The sequence below is a fragment of the Pongo pygmaeus genome, chromosome 19 (assembly GCF_028885625.2).
Source record: "Pongo pygmaeus isolate AG05252 chromosome 19, NHGRI_mPonPyg2-v2.0_pri, whole genome shotgun sequence".
In the NCBI taxonomy this organism is placed as follows: domain Eukaryota; kingdom Metazoa; phylum Chordata; class Mammalia; order Primates; family Hominidae; genus Pongo; species Pongo pygmaeus.
The window spans coordinates 78,996,241-79,023,272 of record NC_072392.2 but is presented as its reverse complement, the minus strand read 5'-3'; the positions used below and the strand labels follow the sequence as shown (position 1 = coordinate 79,023,272).

General features: G+C 49.0%; 1 protein-coding gene across 8 annotated transcripts in view; it reads left to right on the top strand.

Moving 5' to 3' along the window:
• Nucleotides 1-27,032, top strand: part of MAPT (microtubule associated protein tau) — a 131,813-nt gene that overhangs the window by 57,207 nt on the left and 47,574 nt on the right. For 3 of the 8 annotated variants that reach the window (XM_054458844.2, XM_054458842.2, XM_063656805.1), the window contains exons 2-5: nucleotides 9,733-9,882; nucleotides 19,151-19,237; nucleotides 21,673-21,759; nucleotides 25,664-25,729. In XM_054458844.2, coding sequence (XP_054314819.1) covers nucleotides 9,750-9,882; nucleotides 19,151-19,237; nucleotides 21,673-21,759; nucleotides 25,664-25,729 — 373 coding nt within the window. In that variant the 5' untranslated portion in view covers nucleotides 9,733-9,749. Of the gene's footprint in view, nucleotides 1-9,732; nucleotides 9,883-19,150; nucleotides 19,238-21,672; nucleotides 21,760-25,663; nucleotides 25,730-26,809; nucleotides 26,812-27,032 lie in introns of all 8 variants that reach the window. The other 5 variants (XM_054458843.2, XM_054458847.2, XM_054458848.2 and 2 more) reach the window with 3 other exon arrangements.

Genomic DNA, 27,032 nt, shown 5'->3' with positions numbered 1-27,032 from the left:
CCAGCACTTTGGGAGGCCAAGGCAGGTGGATCGCTTGAGCCCTGGAGTTCATGACCAGCCTGAGCAACATAGTGAAACCCCATCTCTACAAAAAATACAAAAAATTAGCCAGGCATGGTGGTGCACACCTGTGGTCCCAGCTACTCAGCCTATGGACCCACATAGAATACAATGTCAGCATAAGAAGGGAGCCCCGGGGTCACCAAATGGTTTGGGGGGCAAAGAACCTGAAGGTTGAGAGAAGTGGCTTGGTCACCCAGCTGTTGGGTGTGAGACCTGGCCACTGCTTCTTCCATACCCCAGACCTGCACCCTGACATCTCAGGTAAAAAGTTGGGGGATGTTTTATGGTCCAGGATGAAGGAACGGGCAGTGAGGGGCAGCGGAGCATCACTTTGCATTTCTGTCTGCCTCATACTGGCTGTGTGACCTGGGGCAGGTAACTTCCCAGACTCCTGGGAATCATAATATCTATGATGCTGATGATGACACCTACCTCAAGGATTGCCCTGAAGGGTCACAGAGATGCCTGCAAGGCACCTGCATGGAGCAAGCGCCCTTTCTCTGGCAGGTGCTGGGTGAGCACTACCTGTTGCCAGGCCCTGGGGCTATGGCACTGCGTGTCCCTGCAAGTCCTACCTGGCGAAGCTGGTGTTCTTGTGCTCAGTCAGTATTGGTTGTAAGACTAAGAAGAGTCACTTCATTTTGCTCTCTAGGGACATCTTTCTGGGTCCTATTTTCTGCCTACGTCAAGTAGCGCCTCAAGGATGCTCCTGAAAATGGGCTTGTCTTTCTTAACATGGCAGGTAGGTCCCAAAGCATTAGCATGGGGCAGCTGACCTAGCCCAGCCAATGCAGTGCAGTGACTCTTGCAACCGAGTCTAATCAGAAGGTCCATGAACCTATGAGCATTTCCCATCCCGGGATCAGGGTGGAGGCTGAGCCTCCCTGCTTAGAGATTCTTCCCATGCATTCCACTTTTCTCCCCAAAGGAAAATATTGACCCTTGAGAGGCACACAGTTTATTTATTTTGCATAGTAAATAGTAGCCTGTATTTTAAGGATGAGTTGATTTCTGCATCAGCCCCTGTAAGTCATCAGCCTTCTATTGGTGCATCTGACTCTCTCTAGCCCTGCAGGGATGGTGGAGGGGGAGGGGAAGGAGGGATCTTTATTGGAAACCAGGACAGTGAGACTTATTGCCCTGTCATCTGCTCTGTGGTGCTGAATGAGGCAGCCCAGCAGTGAAACACCCTGAGCGAGCATCCCCAGCCTCCAGAACAGTGGTGCATTGCCCCGAGTCCTGGGAATGACCTTTGATTCTCCTGCTCCTGACTTGGAACCCATGGAAACCTCTAGAAGCAGCTGAGGAAAACCCAACATGAAAAGCAGAACTCCACACTGAGAATATAGGAGGTGATCGGAACATACAATGATTCTTGCTAAGACTGATTCACAGTTTTTCTTTTTTTTCGATCGAAGAAATACTGGAGAAGCCTAAAGAAGGAGTCTAAAAACTCTGGCACGTGGGCCAAAACTGTCCTTGAGCTAAGAATGATTTTCACATTTTTAAGTGGTTGAAAAATGAAATAAAATAAGAATGATGTTTTGTGACACATGAAAGCTATGTGAAATTCAAATTCTAATATCTATAAATAGTGTTTTATCAGAACACAGTCATGCTTATTTATTTATCCTCAATGGCTGCTTTCCCGCTACAACTACGTTGAGCAGTTACAAGAGAGACCACGTGGCCCACAAAGCCTTACAATATTTACTATCTGGCCCTTTCCAGAAAAAATGTGCTGACTCTTGACCTTGACCTTAGCGCTTTGGGAGGCCGAGGCAGGCGGATCGCTTGAGCCCTGGAGTTCATGACCAGCCTGGGCAACATAGTGAGACTCTATCTCTACAAAAAATACAAAACATTAGCCAGGCATGGTAGTGCACACCTGTGGTCCTAGCCACTCGGGAGACTGAGGTGGGAGGATCACCTGAGCCTAGGAAGTCGAGGCTGCAGTGAGCTGTGATGGCGCCACTGCACCTCAGCCTGGGCGACAGAGCAAGACCTTGTCTCCAAATAAATAAATAATGCAAAGTAAAATAAATAAAATCATATAAAAAGGAATCAATTTAAAATTATAATGAAAGCCGGCCGGGCACGGTGGCTCACGCCTGTAATCCCAGTACTTTGGGAGGCCGAGGTGGGTGGATCACGAGGCCAGGAGATCGAGACCATCTTGGCTAACATGATGAAACCCCATCTCTACTAAAAATACAAACACGAATTAGCCAGGCGCGGTGGCGGGCGCCTGTGGTCCCAGCTACTCGGGAGGCTGAGGCAGGAGAATGGCTTGAACCCAGGAGGTGGAGCTTGCAGTGAGCCGAGATCGCGCCACCGCAGTCCGGCCTGGGCGAAAGAGCGAGACTCCGTCTCAAAAAAAAAAAAAAAAAAAAAAAATTATAATGAAAGCCAAGGGGTATAGTAGAACAAATTTTCTAGAGCTCGTTAAGTCAAATGAGTCACCAGTTAGTAAAACGCAGTCAGGGGGAAGAGAGGGCAGGATTCTTTGAAGCTGCGGCTCTCCTAAAAACAGAACCCACCCTTGTCTAGCTGCCTTCCCTCCTGAGGGTGTTCCCTTTGACTGTGTGACCCCCCCACCCCCTATTTCCCAACCATCCAAGCCGACCTCTAGCATAATATGAGCTTTTAATTCCTCTCCCTGACCCCAACCCGATTTTGAAGCCCAGTCTAGTATTTTCTCAAATACACTTCTTGGCTCTGTTCCTTTGTTTCCATCACCTCTGCCTTTTCACTGCATGCTTGGACCACTGCAGTCAGCTCCCTACGAACAGTTGTTCCCTACCCATCCAATTGGCCCCGCCTGCTGCTGCCAGATTCACCAAGGGCACCTCTGTGATGCTGCCCCTGCCTGTGGACAAAGTCCAAGCCAGCCACCTCACCCACCTACAGGTGAGTGGGGAGCAGCCAGCGTGTCCAGTGGTTTACCCCATCGCCATAGACTTGGTGATATGTCAATGTGCAGAGAAGGGATGTTGGCAGCCACAATACAAGCAACCCCGCCCCATGTGGGACCTAAGACGGGCATGTTGGGAGCCACCTCTGAGAATCCAACATAAGGCAGAGGAGAGAACGGCTCACACGGCACAAACACGCCTTCCTTTTTTTTTTTTTCCTTTTTGAAAGGAGTCTCACTCTATTGCCCAGGCAGGAGTGCAGAGGTGCAATCTCAGCTCACTGCAACCTCCGCCTCCTAGGTTCAAGTGATTCTCCAGCCTCAGCCTCCGAAGTAGCTGGGATTACAGGTACCCTCCACCACGCCCGGCTAATTTTTGTATTTTTAGTAGAGACGGGGTTTCCCTATGTTGGCCAGGCTGGTCTTGAGCTCCTGACCTCAGGTGATCTGCCTGCCTTGGCCTCCCAAAGTGCTGGGATTACAGGTGCGAGCCATGGGGCCTCACCCCCTTCCATTTTAATATATGCCTAATTTGCCCATTGAGAACGGCTGAGACGCATCTTAGGTGGCCAGGGTCTACTTAGAGTTAGAGCTCATGACCAGGCCCAGGTCGAGCCTGGCTGGCCAAATGGTGCCTTTGACCTGCTCTGTCTCTGTGCAAAGGAATGAGCTGAAGGATGGGGGCGCAGTGTGTGGGCAGTGGGCTGGGGCTGGCAGGACTCAGTGACCAAGGGAAGAGAACTTTCCTCACCACCAGCCTGTCTTTTCAGGGCACCGCGGGGGGCTTTGGGACTTGGTGATGAACACAGCACAGAGAGCTGTCCAGCATGCGGGCCCCTGGCTTCTCACACTTCCCGGGTTCCTTCAGAGGCTCTCCCCAAAGGGAGCTGCTCTCTCTAGAACCCACGAATTAAAATATAGGCAGCCACTTCACTGGGGACCACTGACCTCAAACATAGAGACCAGAGCAAATGGGGCTCATCACGTGAAACTCATCTTGAACTCTAGCAGCTTCTTTATATATATATATGTATATTTTTATTATACTTTAAGTTCTAGGGTACATGTGCACAACGTGCAGGTTTGTTACATATGTTTACATGTGCCATGTTGGTGTGCTGCACCCATTAACTGGTCATTTACATTAGGTATATCTCCTAATGCTATCCCTCCCCCCTCCCCCCACTCCACAGCACACCCCGGTGTGTGATGTTCCCCTTCCTGTGTCCCTGTGTTCTCATTGTTCAATTCCCACCTATGAGTGAGAACATGCGGTGTTTGGTTTTTTGTCCTTGCAATAGTTTGCTGAGAATGGTTTCCAGCTTCATCCATGTCCCTACAAAGGACATGAACTCATCATTTTTTATGGCTGCATAGTATTCCATGGTGTATATGTGCCACATTTTCTTAATCCAGTCTATCGTTGTTGGACATTTGGGTTGGTTCCAAGTCTTTGCTATTGTGAATAGTGCCACAATAAACATGCGTGTGCATGTGTCTTTATAGCAGCATGATTTATAATCCTTTGGGTATATACCCAGTAATGAGATGGCTGGGTCAAATGGTATTTCTAGTTCTAGATCCCTGAGGAATCGCCACACTGACTTCCACAATGGTTGAACTAGTTTACAGTCCCACCAACAGTGTAAAAGTGTTCCTATTTCTCCACATCCTCTCCAGCACTTGTTGTTTCCTGACTTTTTAATGATCGCCATTCTAACTGGTGTGAGATAGTATCTCACTGTGGTTTTGATTTGCATTTCTCTGATGGCCAGTGATGATGAGCATTTTTTCACGTGCCTGTTGGCGAACTCTAGCAGCTTCTTTTCACAAGTTCATGGAGAGAGGTTTCCCACTGAGGGAATCACATCTGTCTGATCAAAAGAAGCTTGGGAAATGGCTCTCCTGTTCATTCCCTGGAAACCTCTGATGGAACCACTGCCACTGTGGCAGCCCCGGCACTGGCACCCCAGCCATGATTGGTGCCCCAGCCACATCTCTGCTATAAGCCCCAGAGCCCTGGTTAATTAATCATCCATGTGTTGACGGGGAGAGGCCCATTCACAAAAGCGACATAAAGCCCAGGGAGACATGGCCGTGGCAAGAAGGGTGTGGGACTACATTCTGCCCCCAACTGAGAGATTCAGAAACCAGAAAAAAATGGAAAAACATACTGTGCTCTTGGGTGGGAAAACTAAATATCATGAAGAGAGCAATTTTTATAGATTTGGCCTATAATACAATTCCAGCCGAAATCCCAATGGAACTTTGAGAATTTGCAGGAAAAATTCTAAAGTTCATCTGGAAGACAAAACTTACAAGAAGGTCAAATAATTTTGAAAAAGAAAATGATATCTAAGCCCACCTAGAGAATAAGACTTGAGATCCAAAGCTTAAATGAGGAGGCTCTAGCAAAATTGACAGATAAATGGGACAGAGTACATGGTGCATTCACCTGGGGAAGAGGGCAGATTAGTCTACAAATAGGCCCGGGTCCACTGACTTTAGCTGTTATATTTGGGGAGAAATTTTTCAACCTCACTCCATCTTAAACCTAAAAATATTCCAGATGAATTAATAAATTAAATATAAAAAATTAGACCACTAAAAACGTAGAAGAAAATGGATGATCTTTCTATACCATAGAGCAATGGAATAAATCACAAAGGAAAACAGATTTGACTATATAAAAATTAAACCCTGCCCATCAAAAACCATCAGAAACCAAAATAAAAGGCAAGCAGCTGGAGAAGATAGTTGCCACAAATATGATCAAGGGTTAATGTATTCATAAATTAAGAGCCCACACAAGTCATTAGAATGAGCACTGAGACCTGAACAGACAAGCAAAAAGAATGAGAGTGGGTCGGCGCGGTGGCTCATGCCTGTAATCCTAGCACTTTGGAAGGCTGAAGCGGGCGGATCACTTGATCCTAGGAGTTCAACACCAGCCTGAGCAACATGGTGAAACCCTGCCTCTACAAAAGACATAAAAATTAGCCGGGTGTGATGGCACGCAACTGTAGTCCCAGCTACTCAGGAGGCTGAGGTGGGTGGATCACTTGAGCCCGGGAGGTAGAGTCTGCAGTGAGCCAAGATCACACCACTGCACTCCAGCTGGAGCAACGGAGTGAGAACCTGACTTAAAAAAAAAAAAAGAGTAAGGAGAAAAATGCTGATCTCACTAGTAATTAAAACATCAGGCCAGGTGCAGTGGCTCACACCTTTAATCCCAGCACTCTGGGAGGCCGAGGCAGGCAGATCACTTGAGATCAGGAGTTCTAGACCAGCTTGGCCAACATGGTGAAACCCCGTCTCTACAAAAAATACAAAAATTAGCCAGGTGTGGTGGCACACGCCTGTGATCCCAGCTACTCGGGAGGCTGAGACAGGAGAACTGCTTGAACCCGGAAGGCAGAGGTTGCAGTGAGCTGAGATCGTACCATTGTAGTCCAGCCTGGGCAACAGAGCGAAACTCTGTCTCAAAAAAAATTTAAAAAACACATATTTAAACAACACTAGGATATAATTTAAAAAAACATTAATAGACTATTTTTTAGAGCACTTTTAGGTTCACAGTGAAACTGAGTGGAAGGTACAGAGACTTCCCTTATGTTCCCTGCCCTCCACGTATAGCCTCCCCCACTGCCAACGTCCTGCACCAGAGTGGTACACTTGTTACAACCAATGAATCCTCATTAATATATCATTATCACCCAAGTTCATAGTTTACATTAGTAAAACATCACCTTTCATCTATAAGCACAAAAATTTCTTGGCATTTATTTAGGTGTATGATTAACTCAGTGTTGACAAGACTCACACTTCATACCCACTTGCACCGCGTCTGAGAAGCAATTGGTGTCTACAGCCGCAACACCCTCAACAAGCCCGATCTTGTTTGAAAAGCAATTGGTGATGCTTCTCAAAATTCTATGGACAAAGACGGCCAGGCATAGTGGCTCATGCCTGTAATCCCTAAACTTTGGGAGGCCGAGGCAGGCAGATCACCTGAGGTCTGGTGAAACCCTGTCTCTACTAAAAATGCAAAAATTACCCAGGCATGGTGGCTGGGGCCTGTAATCCCAGCTACTCGGGAGGCTGAGGCAGGAGAATCACTTGAAGCAAGGAGGCGGAGGTTGCAGTGAGCCAAGATTGTGCCACTGCACTCCAGCCTGGGTGACAAGAGTGAAACTCCATCTAAAAAAAAAAAAAAAAAAATTATGGACAAAGTTTTTCAAAAAGATATTTAATGCAACTTTATTTGTAATATTGGAACATCTGAGTCCATTTCAGTGCTAATTATTAGGGGATGGTTAGGAAAATATGGTACATATGTGGGAAGGAACATTTGGTAGTTACTGCCCCTGATGTTTACAAAGGCTTTTAGTGACCAACAAATGCTCATGCTATAATCTTATGTGAAAAAAGCAAGTAGCATAATTGCAACTATATTTTTTAATGCATAGAATAAAAGGCTAAAAGGAAATATCACAGATCCTTGACATACATTCCCAAACCTTTGTAAATCCACGGATTCATGAAAACAGACACGTTTGCACAAGTGCCTGATCTTTCCTGTTATACATTCATTAGAAGTCAAGCCCTGGTACCACAAAGTATCTGCCTTTTCAAATGTGATCAGAATATTCTCTTTTGCTTCTAGGCCATTTTTCACAAAGCAATGGCATTTTTGCCTCTTCATCAGAGTCGCTGTGTGCCCTGGAGGACTGAGAACAGCAAAGCCGTGTTAGGATGGGGCAGTGCAGCCGGGAGGATTGGGCTCATTCCCTACTAAGTGCCTCACTCCCGTCAGCCTCCATAGAGGAAGAGGGGTTCAAATTTATTCCTCAGCCAGATGGCATGTGCCGCCTGTCCTGGAATCTCACGTCACTTATGATGGACCAAAATTCCAAAAGCTGAATCCGTGATTGTCAAAGTCTGGTATGGCAGGATGTCAACAGTAATCGTTTCTGGGCAGAGGAATGATTTTCTCTTCCCATCTTGCTTTGTATAAATACATTTTCTATAATAAGATTGTATTACTTTTCTCATCAAGAAATAGCAAAGTACTGTTTTACTCAAACCATGAATAGAGCCAGGCATGGTGGCAGCTTATGCCTGTAATCCCAACACTTTGAGAGGCGGAAATGGGAGGATCACTTTAGCCCAGGAGTTTGAGACCAGCCTGGGCAACATAGTGAGACCCCATCCCCACTCCCCCAAAGAAAACCCACAAAGCATTTATCCTGGATTATTCACAGGGGCCAAAAAAAAAAAAAAAAAAAAAATTTCAGGCCTCCTATAGCCATAAGCTATGAATATGAAAATATGCAAATGTGTAAGAAAAGCCAGCACATCCGATTTTTACTTTTACTTTCACACCTCTGTCCACCATGTTCCAAGAGGAGAAACCTGGTCATGGAAAGGAATAGATCAAATCCAAAGAACAAAACCACTGTGCTCATTAAACTTCTTAATGTTCACAAAGCTTTAGCTGAAGGTTGAATGGGGCAACCCGAATTGGCTAGCTCACCTGGGCTGCAGGGAGCAGAGATCGCGACACTGCACTCCAGCCTGGGCAACAAAGCGAGACTCTATCTCAAAAAAAAAAAGTTCATAAATTCAAAGTTATGAATTGTTTTTAAAATAATAATAATAATAATTCACAATAAAGATGAGGACAAAGTGTGAGCAAATGGTGGTTTCTATCCGGCTCTGTTGACCTGAAGTGGCGTCTCCCTGCTGGGGCTTTTGGGGAAGAAGGGTGTGTGTTGCTCTTCAGATCCCAAGCCTCATGCCCCTACTGGGCCCTGTGCGGTGCTTCTCAGCCCACCAGGAGAGCCACCGTTGGAACGCACACCTGGGGGACCTGGTGGGTGCCGGTGCGGTGAATGGGGCCACAGCCTGACTCCAGGAAGCCAGCAAGCTCGGAGCTGGAGGAGTCAGGACACCCCCGATGAGTCAAGAGTTGGTTTTGCTGCCAGTTGACATCTGATTGAACCATCCCTTCACTTCTCCGTGCCTCACTTTCCTTACCAGACAGGCTCTGCTGATGCCGTCCGTCTCCTGTTCAGTCCTGCCCTCACCATTAAAGAGAAAAAGCAAACTGCTAGGCAGCAGCATTGATTTTTTTAATGAAGTGGAAGGAGAGCTGGGAATAACAAGTCGGGCCCACCTTACCTGCCTCACCTGGTGGGTTTATTTGTTTTGTTTTGTTTTTGTTTTGAGACAGAGTTTCACCCTGTCACCCAGGCTGGAGTGCAGTGGTATAATCTCAGCTCACTGCAACCTCCACCTGCCAGGTTCAATTGATTCTCCTGCCTCAGCCTCCCGAGTAGCTGGGATTACAGGCACCTGCCACACACCTGGCTAATTATTGTATTTTTAGTAGAGATGGGGTTTCACCATGTTGGCCAGGCTGGTCTCGATCCCCTGACCTCGGGTGATCCACCCACCTCGGCCTCCCAAAGTGCTGGGATCACAGGCGTGAGCCACCATGCCTGGCCCTCACCTGGTGGTTTTGAATATGAACTGCTGCAGTGTTGGTAAATTAAGCAAGCAGATAGACGTAAATAACGCTTGGGCAGGAATATGGAGCACAGGATGAGGATGGGCGGCCAACTGTTGGAGAGGGTAGCGGGGAGGCTGAGATCTGCCTGCCATGAACTGGGAGGAGAGCCTCCTCTCTCTCTTCACCCCCACTCTGCCCCCCAACACTCCTCAGAACTTATCCTCCCCTCTTCTTTCCCCAGGTGAGCCTTGAACCAGGATGGCTGAGCCCCACCAGGAATTCGATGTGACGGAAGATCACGCTGGGACGTACGGGTTGGGGGACAGGAAAGATCAGGGGGGCTACACCATGCTCCAAGACCAAGAGGGTGACACGGACGCTGGCCTGAAAGGTTAGTGGACAGCCATGCACAGCAGGCCCAGATCACTGCAAGCCAAGTGGTGGCGGGAACAGTTTGCATCCAGAATTGTAAAGAAGTTTTAAATACATTATTGTCTTAGATTGTCAGTAGAGTGAAGCCTCATTAATTCGAGTGGGCCAGGATAACTCAAGCAGTGAGATAATGGCCAGACACGGTGGCTCACGCCTGTAATCCCAGCACTTTGGAAGGCCCAGGCAGGAGGATCCCTTGAGGCCAGGAATTTGAGACCGGCCTGGGCAACATAGCAAGACCCCGTCTCTAAAAAAAATTTAAAAATTAGCTGGGTGTGGTGCACGTCTATAGTCCTAGCTACTCAGGATACTGAGGCGGAAGGATCACTTGAGCCCAGGAGTTCAAGGTTGCAGTAAGCTGTGATTATAAAACTGCACTCCAGCCTGAGCAACAGAGCAAGACCCTGTCAAAAAAAAAAAAAAGAAAAGAAAAAAGAAAGAAAGAAATTTACCTTGAGTTACCCACATGAGTGAATGTAGGGACACAGATTGTAGTGCCTTGACAATCTCTCAAATACAGAGTACCTTTTTGAGGCATTAGCCACACCTGTTAGCTTATAAATCAGTGGTATTGATTAACATGTAAAATATGTGACTTTAAACATTGCTTTTTATCTCTTACTTAGATCAGGCCTGACTGGCCTCTCTTTAGCAAGAGTTGGTTAGCCCTGGGATTCTTACTGTAGCCACATTAATAAATGACATCAACTTCTAAACATTCTATAATACCATCTTTTGGCCAAATGGACTTCGCCTCTTCCTCTCTCTTTCCAAACGAAATGTGTTTCATTTCACTGTCAGACCACATGGTTGGGGACCCCACAGAGCACACAGCTCTCCCTCTGCCTCCCCATGCTGGCCCTTCACCCACTGCTGGAGTGCCAGGTTGGTCTAAGGGTTGGACCAAGTTGTCTCAGGTTGTCTCAAGGTTGGTCCAGGCTGTCTCAGTGCTGGATTGTGCTACAAGGAGCCCTTCTTTCCACGGATGTGGCTGGCAGTGAGTGCTCACAGCAACAGCCCATGGTGCGGCCCAAGGGCAGGATGGACTGAGTCCCTGCCTCCATACTCATTTCTAAGGAGGCAAAATGGCAAACACTCTACTTTTCTCTTTTAATGCTAAAAATAAGAAAACACCTTGCAGCCCAGGGTATGGGTAGTGCATGGAAGCCATGGAGTTCCGAGGTAAAACTGACCTCTGTTGGATATGTCTCTTCAGGAAGATTGCTGGAGTGGGTGGGGTCTCTGGGAGGTCCCCTGAGTGTGGGAAGCTGGGACCACCAACTTTCTCACACAGGGAGTGGCCATCCCAGCTTGGAGAGGTTCCAGGACTGGTTGGGAGGCACGTTTCAGATTTCTATCTGTTGAATCAGGGAAGGTGTTGGATTATGAGGAATTTGGGAATTAGGAAAGTGGGTGCAGGTGGGTTGGGGGTAGATGAAGGAAGACATGGGCATATTGCAGGAGCAGGGGCTGCTCAGAGGTGTTCCAGAAGCTCTGGGTGAGGAGGTGAGAGGGAGAGGGGAATGCAGCTCGGCCCAGCCTCCCTGCCTGAGGTCAGCCATCGCGTGGTGACGGCAAGATGGAGACGTGCTTTCTGACGGCTCCAGCCAGTGCTGCCAGATTCAGCTCCCCAGGGAGGGCACCTGAGAGGCTCCAAGCTAGGAGATCTGTTTTCTCCTTTGTTTTTTTTGTTTTGTTTTATCATACTTTAAGTTCTAGGGTACATGTGCACAACGTGCAGGTTTGTTACATATGTATACATGTGCCATGTTGGTGTGCTGCACCCATTAACTCGTCATTTACATTACGTATATCTCCTAATGCTATCCCTCCCCCCCTCCCCCCACCTCCTGTTTTCTCCTTTGAATCCTTCTTAGAGGCCAGGCGCGGTGGCTCACGCCTGTAATCCCAGCACTTTGGGAGGCTGCGGTGGGAGGATCGCTTGAGCCCAGGAGTTCCAGACCAGCCTAGGCAACATAGTGAGACCTCGTCTCTACAGATAATAATTTTAAAAATTATCTGGGCATAGTGGCATGCACCTATAGTCCCAGCTACTCAAGAGGCAGAGGCAGGAGGATCACTTGAGCCCAGGAGGCGGAGGTTGCCGTGAGCCAAGATCCCACCACTGCACTCCAGCCTGGGTGACAGAGACCCCCATGTAAAATCATAATAATAATAAATAAATCCTTTTCAGTCCCTTCCTCACTGTGTCCCCCTCCACTGAATTTTTCCACCTCCTCTCCCACTTCCCCCACTCCTGCTTTCCCTCTCCTTCTCTCCCCACTCCATCTTTTTCTTTCTCTGCTGTTTCTCGTCCCTTCCTCCTCTCCATCCCGCAACACTGCCTACCCTGTCCCTGCTCCACCCTGGTGCTCAGGATGTGTTAAGTGAGGGGTGGTAGCCCCCAAGACCTCAACCCCGAAGGTTAGCCTGTTGAAACCACTTTCTCCCAGCTGCCCCCCTGGCAGTTGGTGCTGCTGGGGGAAACTGGGATTGGGGGCCAGATTTTGCCTCTTTTCCTGACAAAGAGAGATGAAGAGTTCTCTCACCAGGTGCCTGGGACCGGGGTGTGGATGTCCCACCCTATCCCAGCGCATCTGTTCTGCGTCATGATTAATAGTGCTGCTTTCAGCCGGGCACGGTGGCTCACGCCTATAATCCCAGCACTTTGGGAGGCTGAGGTGGACGGATCACGAGGTCAGGAGTTTGAGACCAGCCTGGCCAACATGGTGAAACCTTGTCTCTACTAAAAATACAAAAATTAACCAGGTGTGGTGATGGGCACCTGTAGTCCCAGCTACTCAGGAGGCTGAGGCAGGAGAATCACTTGAACCTGGGAAGCAGAGGTTGCAGTGAGCCAAGATCGTGCCGCTACACTCCAGCCTGGGCAACAGAGCGAGACTCCGTCTTAAAAAAAAAAAAAAAAAAAGAGAGAGAGAAGGAGTCTTGCTCTGTCGCCCAGGCTGGAGTGCAGTGGCGCCGTCACAGCTCACCACAACCTCCGCCTCCCGGGTGCAAGCGATTCTGCTGCCTCAGCCTCCCAAGTAACTAGGATTACAGGCGCCTACCACCACGCCCGGCCAGTTTTTGTATTTTTAGTAGAGACGGGGTTTCACCCTGTTGGCCAGGTTCGTCTTGGACTCCTGATCTCAGGTAATCCGCCCACCTCAGCCTCCTAAAGTGCTGGGATTGCAGGCGTAAGCCACCGTGCCCAGTCAACTCCTTCTAAAAAAAAAAAAAAAAAAAAAAAAAAATAGTGCTGCTTTCTCTTTCAAGTGTCCTGATGTGGGTGATAGTAAATGCCACCCTACTTATAAGGGAACTACCTCAGACTGCTAATTGGGACATTTTTGTAGCACTCTACTGTTGGCAACAGGTGATGCTCACAACAGCCCGTGAGGGTGGATGACGTCCGCTTCACAGATGACAAAGGAGCCTCATGCTCAGACCGTGGGCTGCCGGAGCAGGTCCATGGCTGCAGCCCCACATGGACCATATTTCCCCCTTGTCACTCTTTCCACCAAGCCCCCTTGGAACTTCAGTTATTAAACTCTCTTGGGTGGAATCCAAGTTAGAATCACAACATATGCTTCATATGAATTGTGCCAGTGAAAAATGACATTCTATTTAGAGGCAGGGCAGCCTGGCTTAGAGTCAGTTTAAAATATGTATTATGCTGCAACAAATGTACCATGATCCTGTAAGATGTTCCCAACAAGGGAACTGGATGTGGGGTATACTGTCTGTACTAACTTCACAAGTTTTCTGTAAATCTGAAACTGTTCCAAAGTAACAAGTTCGTTTAAAATTAACTCCAGGAGACCAGGTGTGGTGGCTAATGCCTATAATCCCAGCACTTTGGAAGGCTGAGGCAGGTGGATTGCTTGAGCCCAGGAGTTTGAGACGAGCCTGGGCAACGTGGTGAAATCCCGTCTCTACAAAAAATACAAAAATGAGCCAGTTGTGGTGGCGCACTCCTGTAGTCCCAGCTACTTGCGGGGCTGAGGTGGAAGAATCATCTGAGCCCAGGAGTTTGAGGCTGCAGTGAGCTGTGATTGTACCACTGCACTCCAACCTGGGCAACAGAGCGAGACCCTGTCTCAAAAAACAAAAATGAAATAAAGTCCAGGAAAGAAGTGGGTTTTACCACTCTTATTTTCTGAAGAGAAAACTAAATTTAATGTGTAAAGTGAGGACAAGTTCACCAAGTTAGTGTTTGAGTTGCCTAAAATATGTTTGCTAAAACTATTCAAAGCTTTCACATAAAACATGATCAGAAGTTCTATGCCAAAACATATGTGTGTGTGTATATATATATGCACTATATATACTGTGTATAAAAATGCAAAATCTAAATTGCCAACCTTTTTGAAATTGCTCTGAAAGGAAAGCATTTGAAGATAATTTGCTTACCCAAAGAATATACTTTCCAAGAAAGCAAGTAATACTTAAGGTGTTCATAATCCTCATCAAATTAATTCTTGCTACTGAAAGCTTACAAGGAGCTGTTTTGATGTCGGGTGTGACAGGTTTGACTTGGCAGAAGGTGTCACTTTACTAACAACATTTTAAATAAGTGACATAAGACAAGAAACTACACGTTAAATACCAGAACAAAGAGTGTCTAAGTGGATGCTAAGAGTTGAAATATGGCTGGATACCTGCCCAAGAGAGCTGTAAAGTAGATGAAAGTTGGTTACCTATAAACTAGTGCACCGTAATGAATTAAAAGGCGTTGATGAGTTAACTTGTTATGCCTTCCAGATAAGACATGCAAATGGGGCTTCTTCCTCCTTCACTACTTCCAAGGGATTTGACAAGGAGACCAATGCAAATGATAAGGACTGTAGGGCTGAAGCTGGGGACAGATTGGGGAAAGGGGGACCATCATGCCCATATAGATGCCCCTGTGCCCTGGCAATCAAGGCTGCTGAAAAATAACAAAACCCAGAAGTCTGCGTGATGCTGCCTCACCATTTGTCCAAAGCCTTCTTTCGGCAGTTTGCAGGCTTTTGCAAAAGCTCCAGGACCAAGGAGCTATGTTCGTGCTGGAAGCTTGTTCAGGATTAGCTGTTCTTTGTGGGATGGGCGCAGCCGGGGCCAGGTGTCCAGGGACAGTGTTTTAACAAAGGGCGTGAGGTGTCTGATCTCACAGTGGAACTCCACTTGCCTTTTTTTTATCTTCTCATTCTGCTTCATGCACAGAACCAGTCCCATCCTGAAACTGACTCTAAATTACTCCCGCCCCAGGTGGAGTGCCTTTCTTGTAGTTCAACAGAGCCTTCCTGTCGCCCAAGGGACAACTCCACTGAATGCCCAAGCCACACCCAAAACCTAACAAGTAAAAACCAAACTCTGTGCTCCCCCATCCTGGGCCATTCCTGGTTTCTCTACTGCTGTTCGTGGCACCACCATCAACTTGTCCATCATGACCCTAGCCAGTTCCTCCCACCGCCCTCCACAGCACCCAGGGACCTCACCTCCATTCCATCTGACACAGACCTCCTCACCACAAACCTTGGTTTTGCAACAGCAGCCCTGAGACCTTTACACCCTCCGCCCTTCATCCTGTCCCCCACTGAGGCCCCAGAGCCATTCCTTAAAGCAGGGCGCCACAAACTATGACCCACAAGCCAATTCTGGTACCCAGCCTGTTTTGCACAGCCAGTGAACTGACAATGATCTTTTCATACAGCCAGAAAAAAAAAAAAAACCCACCATTCTGAGCATGTGACTTCCATGTTCAAGATGTCTCATGTTCAGAAAGGCCCCTGGAAAAGGAGGAAGGGGAGCTGGGCACAAAGGGAGACCCTCTCAGCTGAGCTCCTCCCATCCAGACATTTTCCTGGACTTCCTATCCAATGACTTCCCTTAGCTTCTCATTAGGCACCCCTGTCTGCCCAGGAGGCTGGAAGATGTGGCCTTTTAACTGGGCACAGCTCTGTCCTCTATCATATCAGGGCTCTGTTCCCAAGGAGGGTAGAGAGAATGGACACCAGGTGGACCCTCAGCAGTCTGTGCCACAGAGGGAGTGTTTGCAATTTCCAGACTAAAAGTCCCCATGTGCTTGACGGGGTATGTGACTACAACGTGATGCTTGACTTTTCCTCATATGACCAGAGCCACTTTGTCCATCTGGTGCAACGTCAGCTATCTGCTAGGGGCCCTCCAGGATTCCCCGTCAATTCCATATCTGCATCACCACCACTGGCACTAAATAAAATAAAATACTCAAGTTCCTGCTGGTGAGCATGAGCAGTGCTACACTGGGCCCTTCAGCCAAGGTGACATGATAATGACTGAAAATAATCACTGCCACTTATTGGGGGCTTCTCATCTGCCAGGCATGGTACAAAGTGCTTTAAATAAGCATTCAACAGTTTCATGCTGACAGAAGCCCTGTGAACCAGTGGAGCTACTACTATGCCCATTATACAGGGGAGAAAACTGAGGCAGAGAGAGGTTAGGTAATTCGCTCAGCCTCACACAACCAATAGGTGGTGGAGCCAGGATTTGGGCCCCATCTGCCTGACTCTCTAGAGGCTCTATCTGCCAGTCTTCCAGAGTTGAGTCTAAGCCATGAATAGGACAATTAGACAGCAGAGGAAACCCATTCAGCCACAATATGCATGAAGAGTAAGGAATTTCTGTCATACAGAGGGGAGTGAATTCACTGAGCTGAGAGCTGAGGAACCATTGATCTGATGGCTGAGACACCACTGGGAAGACTGGAGAGGCTTTTCTGGGCATGCAGTGCCAGGCACAGGAGGAGCTGAGGGAAGATGACTAAGAGGTACTGGCAAAGAATTCAGAAATTCTGATGGAAGCTTTACATGTTACCATCACATCCATCCATCTATCCACCCATCCATCCACTCATATCTTCCTCCATCCACCCAATCATGCATACATCCAGTCATCTATACACCACCCACCCACCCATCCATCCATCCATCCATCCCTTCATCCATCCCATCCTCCATCCAATTATACATACATCCAATCATATATCTGTACATCATCCATTCTTCCCTCCGTTCATCCATCCATTCATCCATCCACCCATCCCTTCCTTCATCCTTCCTATCATCCATCCAATCATCCATATATCCAATCATATATCTGCACATCACCAGCTCATCCATCTGTCCATTTATCCATCCATCCTTCCTTCCATCCATCAATCATCCATCATACATACATCTAACCATACATCTCTACATCATTCATTCTTCCATCGATTCATCCAATTATCCATCATTCCTTCCTCTATCCATCCCATTATCCATTTGATCATACATACATCATCTATACATCATCCATTCATCCATCCATCCATCCATCCATCCATCCATCTATCCATCCACCCATATCTTCATCCAATCAATCATACATACATCCAATCATCTACACATCACCCATCCATCCATCCATCCATCCATCCATTCATCTATCCATCCATCCATCCATCCATCCATCCATCTAATCATCCAGTCATATATCCAATTACACATCCATCCAATTATATATTCATACATGCATCTAATCATTCAATTATACATACACACATCCATATAATTATACATCCAATTATACCGCCATCCAATTATACATTCATACATCCACCTAATAAATTATTAATTCATATATCCATCCATATAATTATACATCCAATTATACATCCATCTAATCATTCAGTAATTCACCCATCCATCCAGTCATCTATCCAATAATACATTTATCCAATCATCCATCCACCCATCCACCCATTCATCCATCCATCCATCCATCCACCCATCATGGTTGGAGCCATGATTTACCACGATGGTCCCCTGTGGACAGCCCAGGTGGGACAGAACTGAAGGGAAGCCCAGGGCTGCCCCCATAAACATTTGCCTCCTTTACATCAATGAGAACTAGATCCACATGTATAAATCCTCATGATTTGAAGGTGCTTTTACCAACATTCACTTGTGGGATTCTCCCAGCAGCTCTAGGAGGAGGCGGGTAGAGTTGAGGTCATCTCACCCATTTTACAGATGAGGAAACGGAGGCCCTGAGAGGCAGGTCCAAGGCCACCTGAGCAGAAAGAAGTGGAACTGGGACTTGAACCCAGCCATCTTGCCCCTTGGTCCCATGCTCTCTAGCCTGTAACTCCCGCTTCCTGGTGGGGCATCTCCAGGAGGACCCTATCGGCTGGCCATGGGCCTGCCCTGGAGTCTTTTGCTCTGTGTGGCCATCCTTCCTCCCTCAGGAGAGTGTGTGCTCCCAGAGCACAGGCTGTATCTTCTGATCATTTTGTCCCTTCCCAGTACCTAGCACTCAGCTCTGTATACATTGGGCTCTCAAGAAGTCTCAACCTTCCAGAGTGTAAGGCCTTGACCTGCTCAGCCCTGGATACTGCATGATGCATTGATAAGCCCATAAAATAACCAGGGCAGATTGACTCCCAGTGGCCAAAGTGCCACAGGGAAGGGACAATTCAGCCCTTCTAGGAGGAGGAGGAGGTAGTTTTCTCATTTCTATTAAGCCAACAAAAGCTGCCTTACTAAGGACATTCTTGGTGGAGGGTATGACTGTCAACCACTGTGATCATTTGGGCCTCTCTTGTCCAGGCTTCCCATTCTGAAAGGACAGTTTTCTTGTAGGTACCCATGGCTGCCATTTCAAATGTAACTCACAGCTTGTCCATCAGTCCTTGGAGGTCTTTCTATGAAAGGAGCTTGGTGGCATCCAAACACCGCCCAGTGTCCACTTAGAAGTAAGCACCGTGTCTGCCCTGAGCTGACTCCTTTTCCAAGGAAGGGGTTGGATTGCTGAGTGTTTTTCCAGGTGTCTACTTGTTGTTAATTAATAGCAATGACAAAGCAGAAGGTTCATGCATAGCTCGGCTTTCTGGTATTCGCTGCCTGTTGACCAATGGAAGATAAACCTTTGCCTCAGGTGGCATCACTAGCTGGTTAAGAGGCACTTTCTTCTCTCACCCAGGAGCAAACGCACATCACCTGTGTCCTCATCTGATGGCCCTGGTGTGGGGCACAGTCGTGTTGGCAGGGAGGGAGGTGGGGTTGGTCCCCTTTGTGGGTTTGTCGCAAGGCCGTGTTCCAGCTGTTTCCACGGGGAGCGATTTTCAGCTCCACATGACACTGCTCCCCAGTTGCTCCTGAGATCAAAAGGGGGCACTGGGGAGAGGCCGCCGTTCTGAGGGCTCACTGTGTGTGTTCCAGAATCTCCCCTGCAGACCCCCGCTGAGGACGGATCTGAGGAACCGGGCTCTGAAACCTCTGATGCTAAGAGCACTCCAACAGCGGAAGGTGGGCCCCCCTTCAGACGCCCCCTCTATGCCTCCAGCCTGTGCTTAGCCGTGCTTTGAGCCTCCCTCCTGGCTGCATCTGCTGCTCCCCCTGGCTGAGAGATGTGCTCACTCGTTCGGTGCTTTGCAGGACAGTGTGGTGGGAGCTGAGCCTTGCGTCGATGCCTTGCTTGCTGGTGCTGAGTGTGGGCACCTTCATCCCATGTGTGCTCTGGAGGCAGCCACCCTTGGAGAGTCCCGTGCACAGCTCCACAAAGCCCCGCTCCATACGATTGTCCTCCCACACCCCCTTCAAAAGCCCCCTCCTCTCTCTTTCTTCAGGGGCCAGTAGGTCCCAGAGCAGCCATTTGGCTGAGGGAAGGGGCAGGTCAGTGGACCTCTGATCTTGGTTTAGTATCCTTCATTTTGGGGGCTCTGGGTCTGGCCTGGGCCTCTAGACTTTGGCCACGGTGTTTGTTCCAGCCCTTCTAACCTGTCCTTTCCAGACACTTGGCATCTAGGTTATTAGCACCTCACGTACTTCCTGACGTGCTCCTCAGTCCTGATTTTGACCATCTTCTCTTGCTTCCCATCTGTGTCAGTCAAGACTGCATTTGGCTGTAAGAAACAGAGACCCCAACTAACTGTGGCATTTACATGAAGAGGGTTACTTTTCTCACATAATCAGATGTCTGGACTTGGCTAGCACCTCAAGGGTCATTGATGCTCTCCTGTCTTTACTTTCTGTCATCTTTAGTGGTTGGATTGTTGCCTCATGGTTACAAAGTGGCTGCTGCACTTCCAGGCATCACATCTGCCTTTGAAGCAGGAGGAAGTTGCAAAGTAAAGTGGCCAAAAGGGCCCTGAAACTAAATGTGTCCCCTTAGGAAAGCAGGAGTTTTCTTGCAAGTGGCAATCTTCCGCTTATGTCTCATCGGCCAGAGCTGGGTCTTACGGCCACCGCTTGCTGCAAGCAAGGCTGGGACATTGAGCATTTTGCCTTCCAGCCTCTTTAGCAGAATAAACCAAGGGGGAAGAACGTTAATAATGGCTTTCGAGTCACTAGTTGGCAGTATCTGCCCCTCTATCTTTCCATCCTCCCCATGGAGTTTCAAGGTTCCTTTCTCAGTACTTCTTCAGGCTCTGCACATTCATTTGGATCTTGTGTCTTGGGGTGAAAAACTGGCCCAAGTGTCTCCCCAAGCATCCACCTTTGGATTAATTTGGAAAGTGGCTGTTGAGTGCCCGCCTCTTGCTTGGTATAATGCTACAACTTTAGAGGACGCAGCAGGCGTGGGCCTTGCCGCTGAGGTTCTTAGCCTCATGAGAATATCCAGATCAGATTCTCTTGGCTCCTTCTTAGAGCCAGTGACTCAAGACACTTCCTGCTCATCTTGTCGGGACAGTTTTACAAGTTGCCTGCCATCCTGAGAAAGTCTACAAAACGATGCCAGACCTCATGCCAGCTTCCCAAGCCTTGACTCTCAGTGCTCCCTCAACAGGATTCTGGAAGAATCTCCCAAACAAGTCTCAATGCCCTCTGGACCCTGTGCAGGTGTGAGACTCAAGAGCATTGGCTTCCACCCCTGGTGGAGGGAGCCCTGCTGGGGCTGGGATCTTGCCTGGTTGCTCCGCCTGCACCCAAGACAATCATAATTAAAATGTCCTTCATTGAACTTGGAAAGCCCTCAAAGCTGACAACTCCTTACGTGTACCCGGAAAGGCCTGGGAGTGTGCCAGGGCATTGCTCGGGAGGAACGCTGATTTGGAAGCATTTACCTGATGAGAGACTGACAGCAGCTCCTGGTAGCCGAGCTTTCCCTCCTGCCTCTGCTGTGAAGGTGCACCCATCTGACAGTCAAATGCCTGACTCTGGACAGGACCAGACCTATTTATTGCCATGCAAGGGACTCTGCACTTTTGAATTGTGGGTCATGGGCTTGGATTTAGGGGTTAGAGCTGGGAGAAGTCTTTGAAGTCACCTAGAGATGACACTGCCATTTTGCAGATGAGGAAACCGTCCAATCAAAATGGACCAAGGACTTGCCCAAGCCTCACAGCAAAACCATAGGCCCCCGCACTAACCCCGGAGTCCCTGTGCTGTCTTAAGGATCAAATAGTTGTGAGCAATCATCTGGTTTTCAGTATTTCTTCTTTTAAAATGCCTGGGGCCATGCCCAGCAGTCTGTTTCACTGCAGCGTTTACACAGGGCTGCCGGGCTTTCCTGGTGGATGAGCTGGGCGGTTCATGAGCCAGAACCACTCAGCAGCATGTCAGTGTGCTTCCTGGGGAGCTGGCAGCAGGGGCTCCAGGCCCTGCTTCAGGGCTGCTTTCTAGCATATGGCTGATCGCCTCCTCACTCCTCCTCCCTGCATTGCTCCTGCGCAAGAAGCAAAGGTGAGGGGCTGGGTGTGGCTCGTCCTGGCCCCTCTAAGGTGGTTCTTGGTGGTTTCTAGATGTGACAGCGCCCTTAGTGGATGAGAGAGCTCCTGGCGAGCAGGCTGCCGCCCAGCCCCACATGGAGATCCCAGAAGGAACCACAGGTGAGGGTGAGCCCCAGAGACCCCCGGGCAGTCAAGGCCCTGCTGGGTGCCCCAGCTGACCTGCGACAGAAGTGAGGGAGCTTTGCGTGTTTATCCTCCTGTGGGGCAGGAACATGGGTGGATTCTGGCTCCTGGGAATCTTGGGTTGTGAGTAGCTCGATGCCTTGGTGCCCGGTTACCTCCCTGGCTGCCTGCCAGCCTCTCAGAGCATTTAGGGCCTCCTGGACTTCTTCTAGATGCTCCTTATCTTGCCTCAGTCAGCGCGTCAGTTCCAGACACTTCTCTGCAGGGTTTTCTGGGGCAGGTGGTGGCAGACCCGTGCCTTCTTGACACCTGAGGTCAGTCCGCCCTCCTGCTCAGACTGCCCAGCATAGGGTCACCTCCCAAGGGGTGGACCCCAAGATCACCTGAGCGCATAGAGGGTGCAGATGACTGGACCACACCTTTTGGTGATCTTAATGAGGTGGTCCCAGAGGAGCTGAGACATGCAATCTAGCATCCAGTTCTGGGACTCTGTCTCCTTTTCAAACGTATTCGTGTAGAACAGGCATGACGAAAATGCCTTGTCAACATGGGTGATGGGGAATCGATCAGACAGGGTGCTGGGCTCAAGGCTGCAGTCACCCAAGAGTGGCTCAGCCCACCAGGCCCTAGGAAACGCCTGCACAGCCTGGAGCTCCTGGAGTCATTTCCTTCATGTCTTCTTCACTGCACTTACGTAAAGATGCCAGCCATTGGTTTGGTGATTTGGAGGGTGCCCAGTTGCCCAACAAGAAATGCAGAAGAGGCCTAGACAGGATTTCACCAGCAGTGGAGAGCAGGGAAGATATGCCCAGAAAAGAGTTTCCTTTCCTTCCTAAAGATGGTGCTTCCTGCAGCTACTGGGGAAGCCTGCAGCGTTCTCTAGGGCTCTGTGTGTTGAGAACAGCCCCACCCTGGCCCCTTCTGAGTGCATTTCTGCTTTGTGACTTGATCCGTGAGGTCCCCTGAGATGGGCAGAGAGGATGTCCTCGAAGCTGGGGCAGAGCCTCATCCTTGAACGTGAAGGACGTTTGAAGACTGGCATGATCACGGGATGAGATCACAGGGAACTTGAGTTTCTTTCCTCCTCTCCCTTCACAGTTATTTCACTGAGGGAAATCCCTCCCCTGCCCAGAATGAAAACTCTAGCCAACTCTTGACTTTTCCATCACTCCAAAGTAGTTGAAAGTACTTTAGTCTCCACAGTGGCAAAACACAGTGTGCAAAGGCTAAATAATTAGAACAGCCAGTCCCATGTGACAGTCAAAGCTTCTAACTCCATTCACAGTTGCAGCCATTCCCCTCGGGGAGGGGAGGGGTAAGAGAAACAGGAAGGTTCTTACTGAGTTGGTCCTGGTGTGAGCTGTGTCACACTCCCTGCAGAGGTTTCAAGGAGACTGTCTCTCTCTCCATGGGGACCTTATTTGAATTCTTCTAGACTCTTCCCCCAGCCTGCCATCTCCAGCTATCCTCCCCTGAAGAGCCCTTTCACTGCGCTGGATTCTGGTGGCCATGTCATCTCCTCAGCCCCGTGGGAGTCTGAAGATCTGGCTGCAGCCTCACCTCTGAGGTCCTGCTGGCTGCCACCTCTTAGACATGATCTGAGGCTCCCAGGCACTCTGACCTGTGCCCACATGGGGCCCACGGGAAACACGCTGGCAAGCAAACTGTGGGTGTGCGGACGGTTCTCAGGGCTGCAGCACCTGTCCTTTGCTGTGCCCCCAAAGCAAGAGGCCAGCCCATCTTCCATCCTCTAGTGTTCCTTGGTGGGGCCCTGACCATAGTCCACCAGGTCCCTAAGCAGAGGGGACACACACCAGGTGTCCTCAATGTATTGCCTTGAAACAGTTGTGCTGGGACTGTGATGGGGGGTGGCCATGTAGCCACTCCCACCACCCCCAAGCCACTCTCTCCAAGGAAATCCTCCTAAAGATCCCTTTACACCCTCCATGTGGTGGGGAGGTTCTAGAGTTGGGTGCATGTGTCTTCAGCTACTGATAATGCAGACCTTAGTTGGCACCTCGCTCTGGCCTATTCTGTTTGCTCTTCTTGGTGCTCCAGTGAAACTCCCCATGGGCCATCCAGTTGGGGTGCAGTGTGGCCACCCCCTTGCAGGATCCTGCCTTGCTGGAGAGCACAGGGCCCTCCTGGCTCTTGTAAAACACTCCCCAGGGTACAGAGAGGCCAGCGGTGATGTGAGGCCCAACCTCCACCATGCCCTCCCTCCCTCCTTGGTGTTTCCAAGCAGCTCCCTTTCTGGGGTCAAGGGGTGGCAAAGACAGCGCAGCCTCCAATTTCTGACTCACGCCGGGCCTGGCTATTGCAGCTCTGCACTGTGTGTGACAGCAAGGTGACTCAGCCAGTGCCATGGCAGTGATGGTGTCGGGGGAAGCCTCCTCACGCCCTCTGTCTCAAGGACTCTGGCATTTAGCTGGACTTGCTGTCGCTCTGAGCCTTTCTGCCATTGCCATCACCTTGTCAGAAACTCAGGCCGAATCTGCACTCAGAGTTGTGCCCAGGCAGTTGAGCCAACACTCGCTCAGCAATATTGTCACATGACAAGGCACTGTCACCACTGGGCCTCGTGGGCAGCACGGTGTCGGCTGGATGGATCTGGAGGGTGTCTGTGTCATGCTAGTGCTAGTGATGGGAGCCCCGTGAGCCCATTGCCCGCCCTCCCATCCCCTCAGCAGCTGCCTGGGGACGGCCAATGGCCTGGGTGTTTATGAGGCTACCACATGGCTGCCAGGAAACTCAAGAACCTTTCCCTTGCCTACACTCTTCACACAGGCCTGTGCTGGCCAGCGGTGGGGATCCGGCATTCCTGTCTTAGGTGCAGAGAGTGACTGACTCATTTCAGGCCTGGGAGATAACACTGATGGCCCAGCCAGCGAGATGTATGCATTTCTCAGAGGCAGTGGCCTCTGTCATTGTCCTCAGGAAATGCTGGTGATTCTGGTGGCCTGAGGTCAATGCATGTCAACGTGGCCAACTTGCCTTATAAACTTTTTTTCTGGACAGTTGCGTGCATTGTCCTGTAACAGTGTCCTGCTGTTTATGATGCAGAAATAGGTGTTTTTAAAGCCTATTGATTTTGGTACTATTAATGTGGTCAGGAACTTTCTCAGTCTTTCTTGTTTGGGGTGAGCTGTGGCTTCCTAAACAGGAACCCAAGACACCCCCAAAAGCTGCTCACCAGCACTGCCAGCCTCCCTCTTACCAAGTAGTACCCATTCAGGGCATTCTGTGAAAGGCATTTGCCCAGAAGTTGGGAGGAAGGAAATGTAACATTTTGGGGCACCTACCATATGCCAGGCACCAGGCTAAACGTGTTCACACAAATTCTCTTACTAACCCTCACCATCCTTCTACAAGACAAACTAGTATCTTCATCTTGGGGTTCTAGATGAGGAAATGGAGGCTCAGAGAGGTTGAATGAATGCTGGTGCCTGGACATGAACCCCATCTGCCTGACTCCGCAACGCAGGCAAAGTCTTTCCTTGAACTTCCCAGCAGCCACTGCTTAGACACAGCCTCCATGACCACGGCTCAGCAACAAATTGCTTCTCTGACCTCACTCAGCCTGTGTCCTTGTTGAGTGAGGCATTCAGTACCCTGGTCCCAAAGTGGAGAAAGTCTTTCCTACTGGGTCATAGCTACACCTACATGTGGGTGCTGTGCATTTTGTTTAGTGAACTTTTATCACCAGCATCCTCAGCAATGACATTTGCAGAGAAGCCAGAGCTGAGGCATCTTGGTATTCTTGGGATGTGACTTTCCTGAATGTTTTAGGGAAAATACCCGAAGATACAGAGAGCTTGGTTTCTAGTAAACAATAACTGTCTTGCTTTTACCCCCCTTCATTTGCTGACACATACACCAGCTGAAGAAGCAGGCATTGGAGACACCCCCAGCCTGGAAGACGAAGCTGCTGGTCACGTGACCCAAGGTCAGTGAACTGGAATTGCCTGCCATGACTTGGGGGTTGGGAGGAGGGACATGGAATGGGCTCTGCCCTGAAAAGATCATTTGGACCTGAGCCCTAATTCACAAGTCCAGGAGATTTTAGGCAGTTGGTTCTTATCAAAGGTTGGCTACTCAGATATAGAAAGAGCCCTAGTGGTTTTTTTCTAATACCATTTCTGGGCAATTCCTAAGGCATTTAGTGTTCTGAAAGATGCTAGCCTTGTCCCGCCTGGGAGTTGAGAATGAAAGTCTAACAGAAACTCTAGGCTGAGCGCGTGGCTCACGCCTCTAATCCCAGCACTTTGGGAGACCCAGGTGGGCGGATCACCTGAGGTCAGGAGTTTGAGACCAGCCTGGCCAACATGGTGAAATCCTGTCTCCCTACAAATAAAAAAATTAGCCGGGCGTGGTGGTGGGTGCCTGTAATCCCAGCTACTCAGGAGGCTGAGGCGGGACAATCGCTTGAACCCAGGAGGTGGACGTTGCAGTGAGCTGAGATCACGCCATTGCACTCCAGCCTGGGCAACAAGAGCGAAACTCCGTCTCAAAAAAAAAAAAAAAGAAACTCAAATATGTGTGACGGGCGATTCTCGCTGCAGGCTGCCCTCTGGCCGATCCAGGAGCAAGGCCTTAACCATGTCATCCCCAAGCGATTGCTTGTAAACTTTCTTCTGTGCAGCCTTCAACCCTTATTATGATTTTCTTCTCAGGAACCAAACTGCTGTGTTCAAGAAAGGCAGCTTTGTGTAATCATTTATCATAAATGTCTTAAGAACTTTAAAAATCCTAGAGATTCCTAACTTTAGGAAATGGGAGACCTGTGGTACTGATATAACGTGGGCTGGGCTTGTTTTCTGTCATTTGCTAGATAAATGAACTTAAGAGCCTACTGTAAAATGTGGAAGCTTCTAGATTGCAGAAGGGCTGCGAAGACGCTGTTCTTTTCTCCCGAGTGATGGGATCTGTCCAGTGTTTACAGCTGCCTCTGAGGCCATCTGATTCTAGGAGACTCTGCCTCGTTGAGGATATTTTGAGGCCTAACTACACATTCCTGCCCCTAGAGAGGTCACAGCCTATAGCAGGCTGACGTTTCTCATCTCACATGGCACACAAAGGTGCATTTTCGTTCTCAGGCTAACAAAGAGCTTCAAAAACTATTAGAAGGGGACGGTGGCTATAAGAGAAGAACCTCAGTCGATGTGTGAAATTAACTAGAAACCTGGCTCCTGTTTCTTTTAGGTCATGTTTTCCAGCTTAGGTAAAACTAGAGACTTTGATAAAGCGTG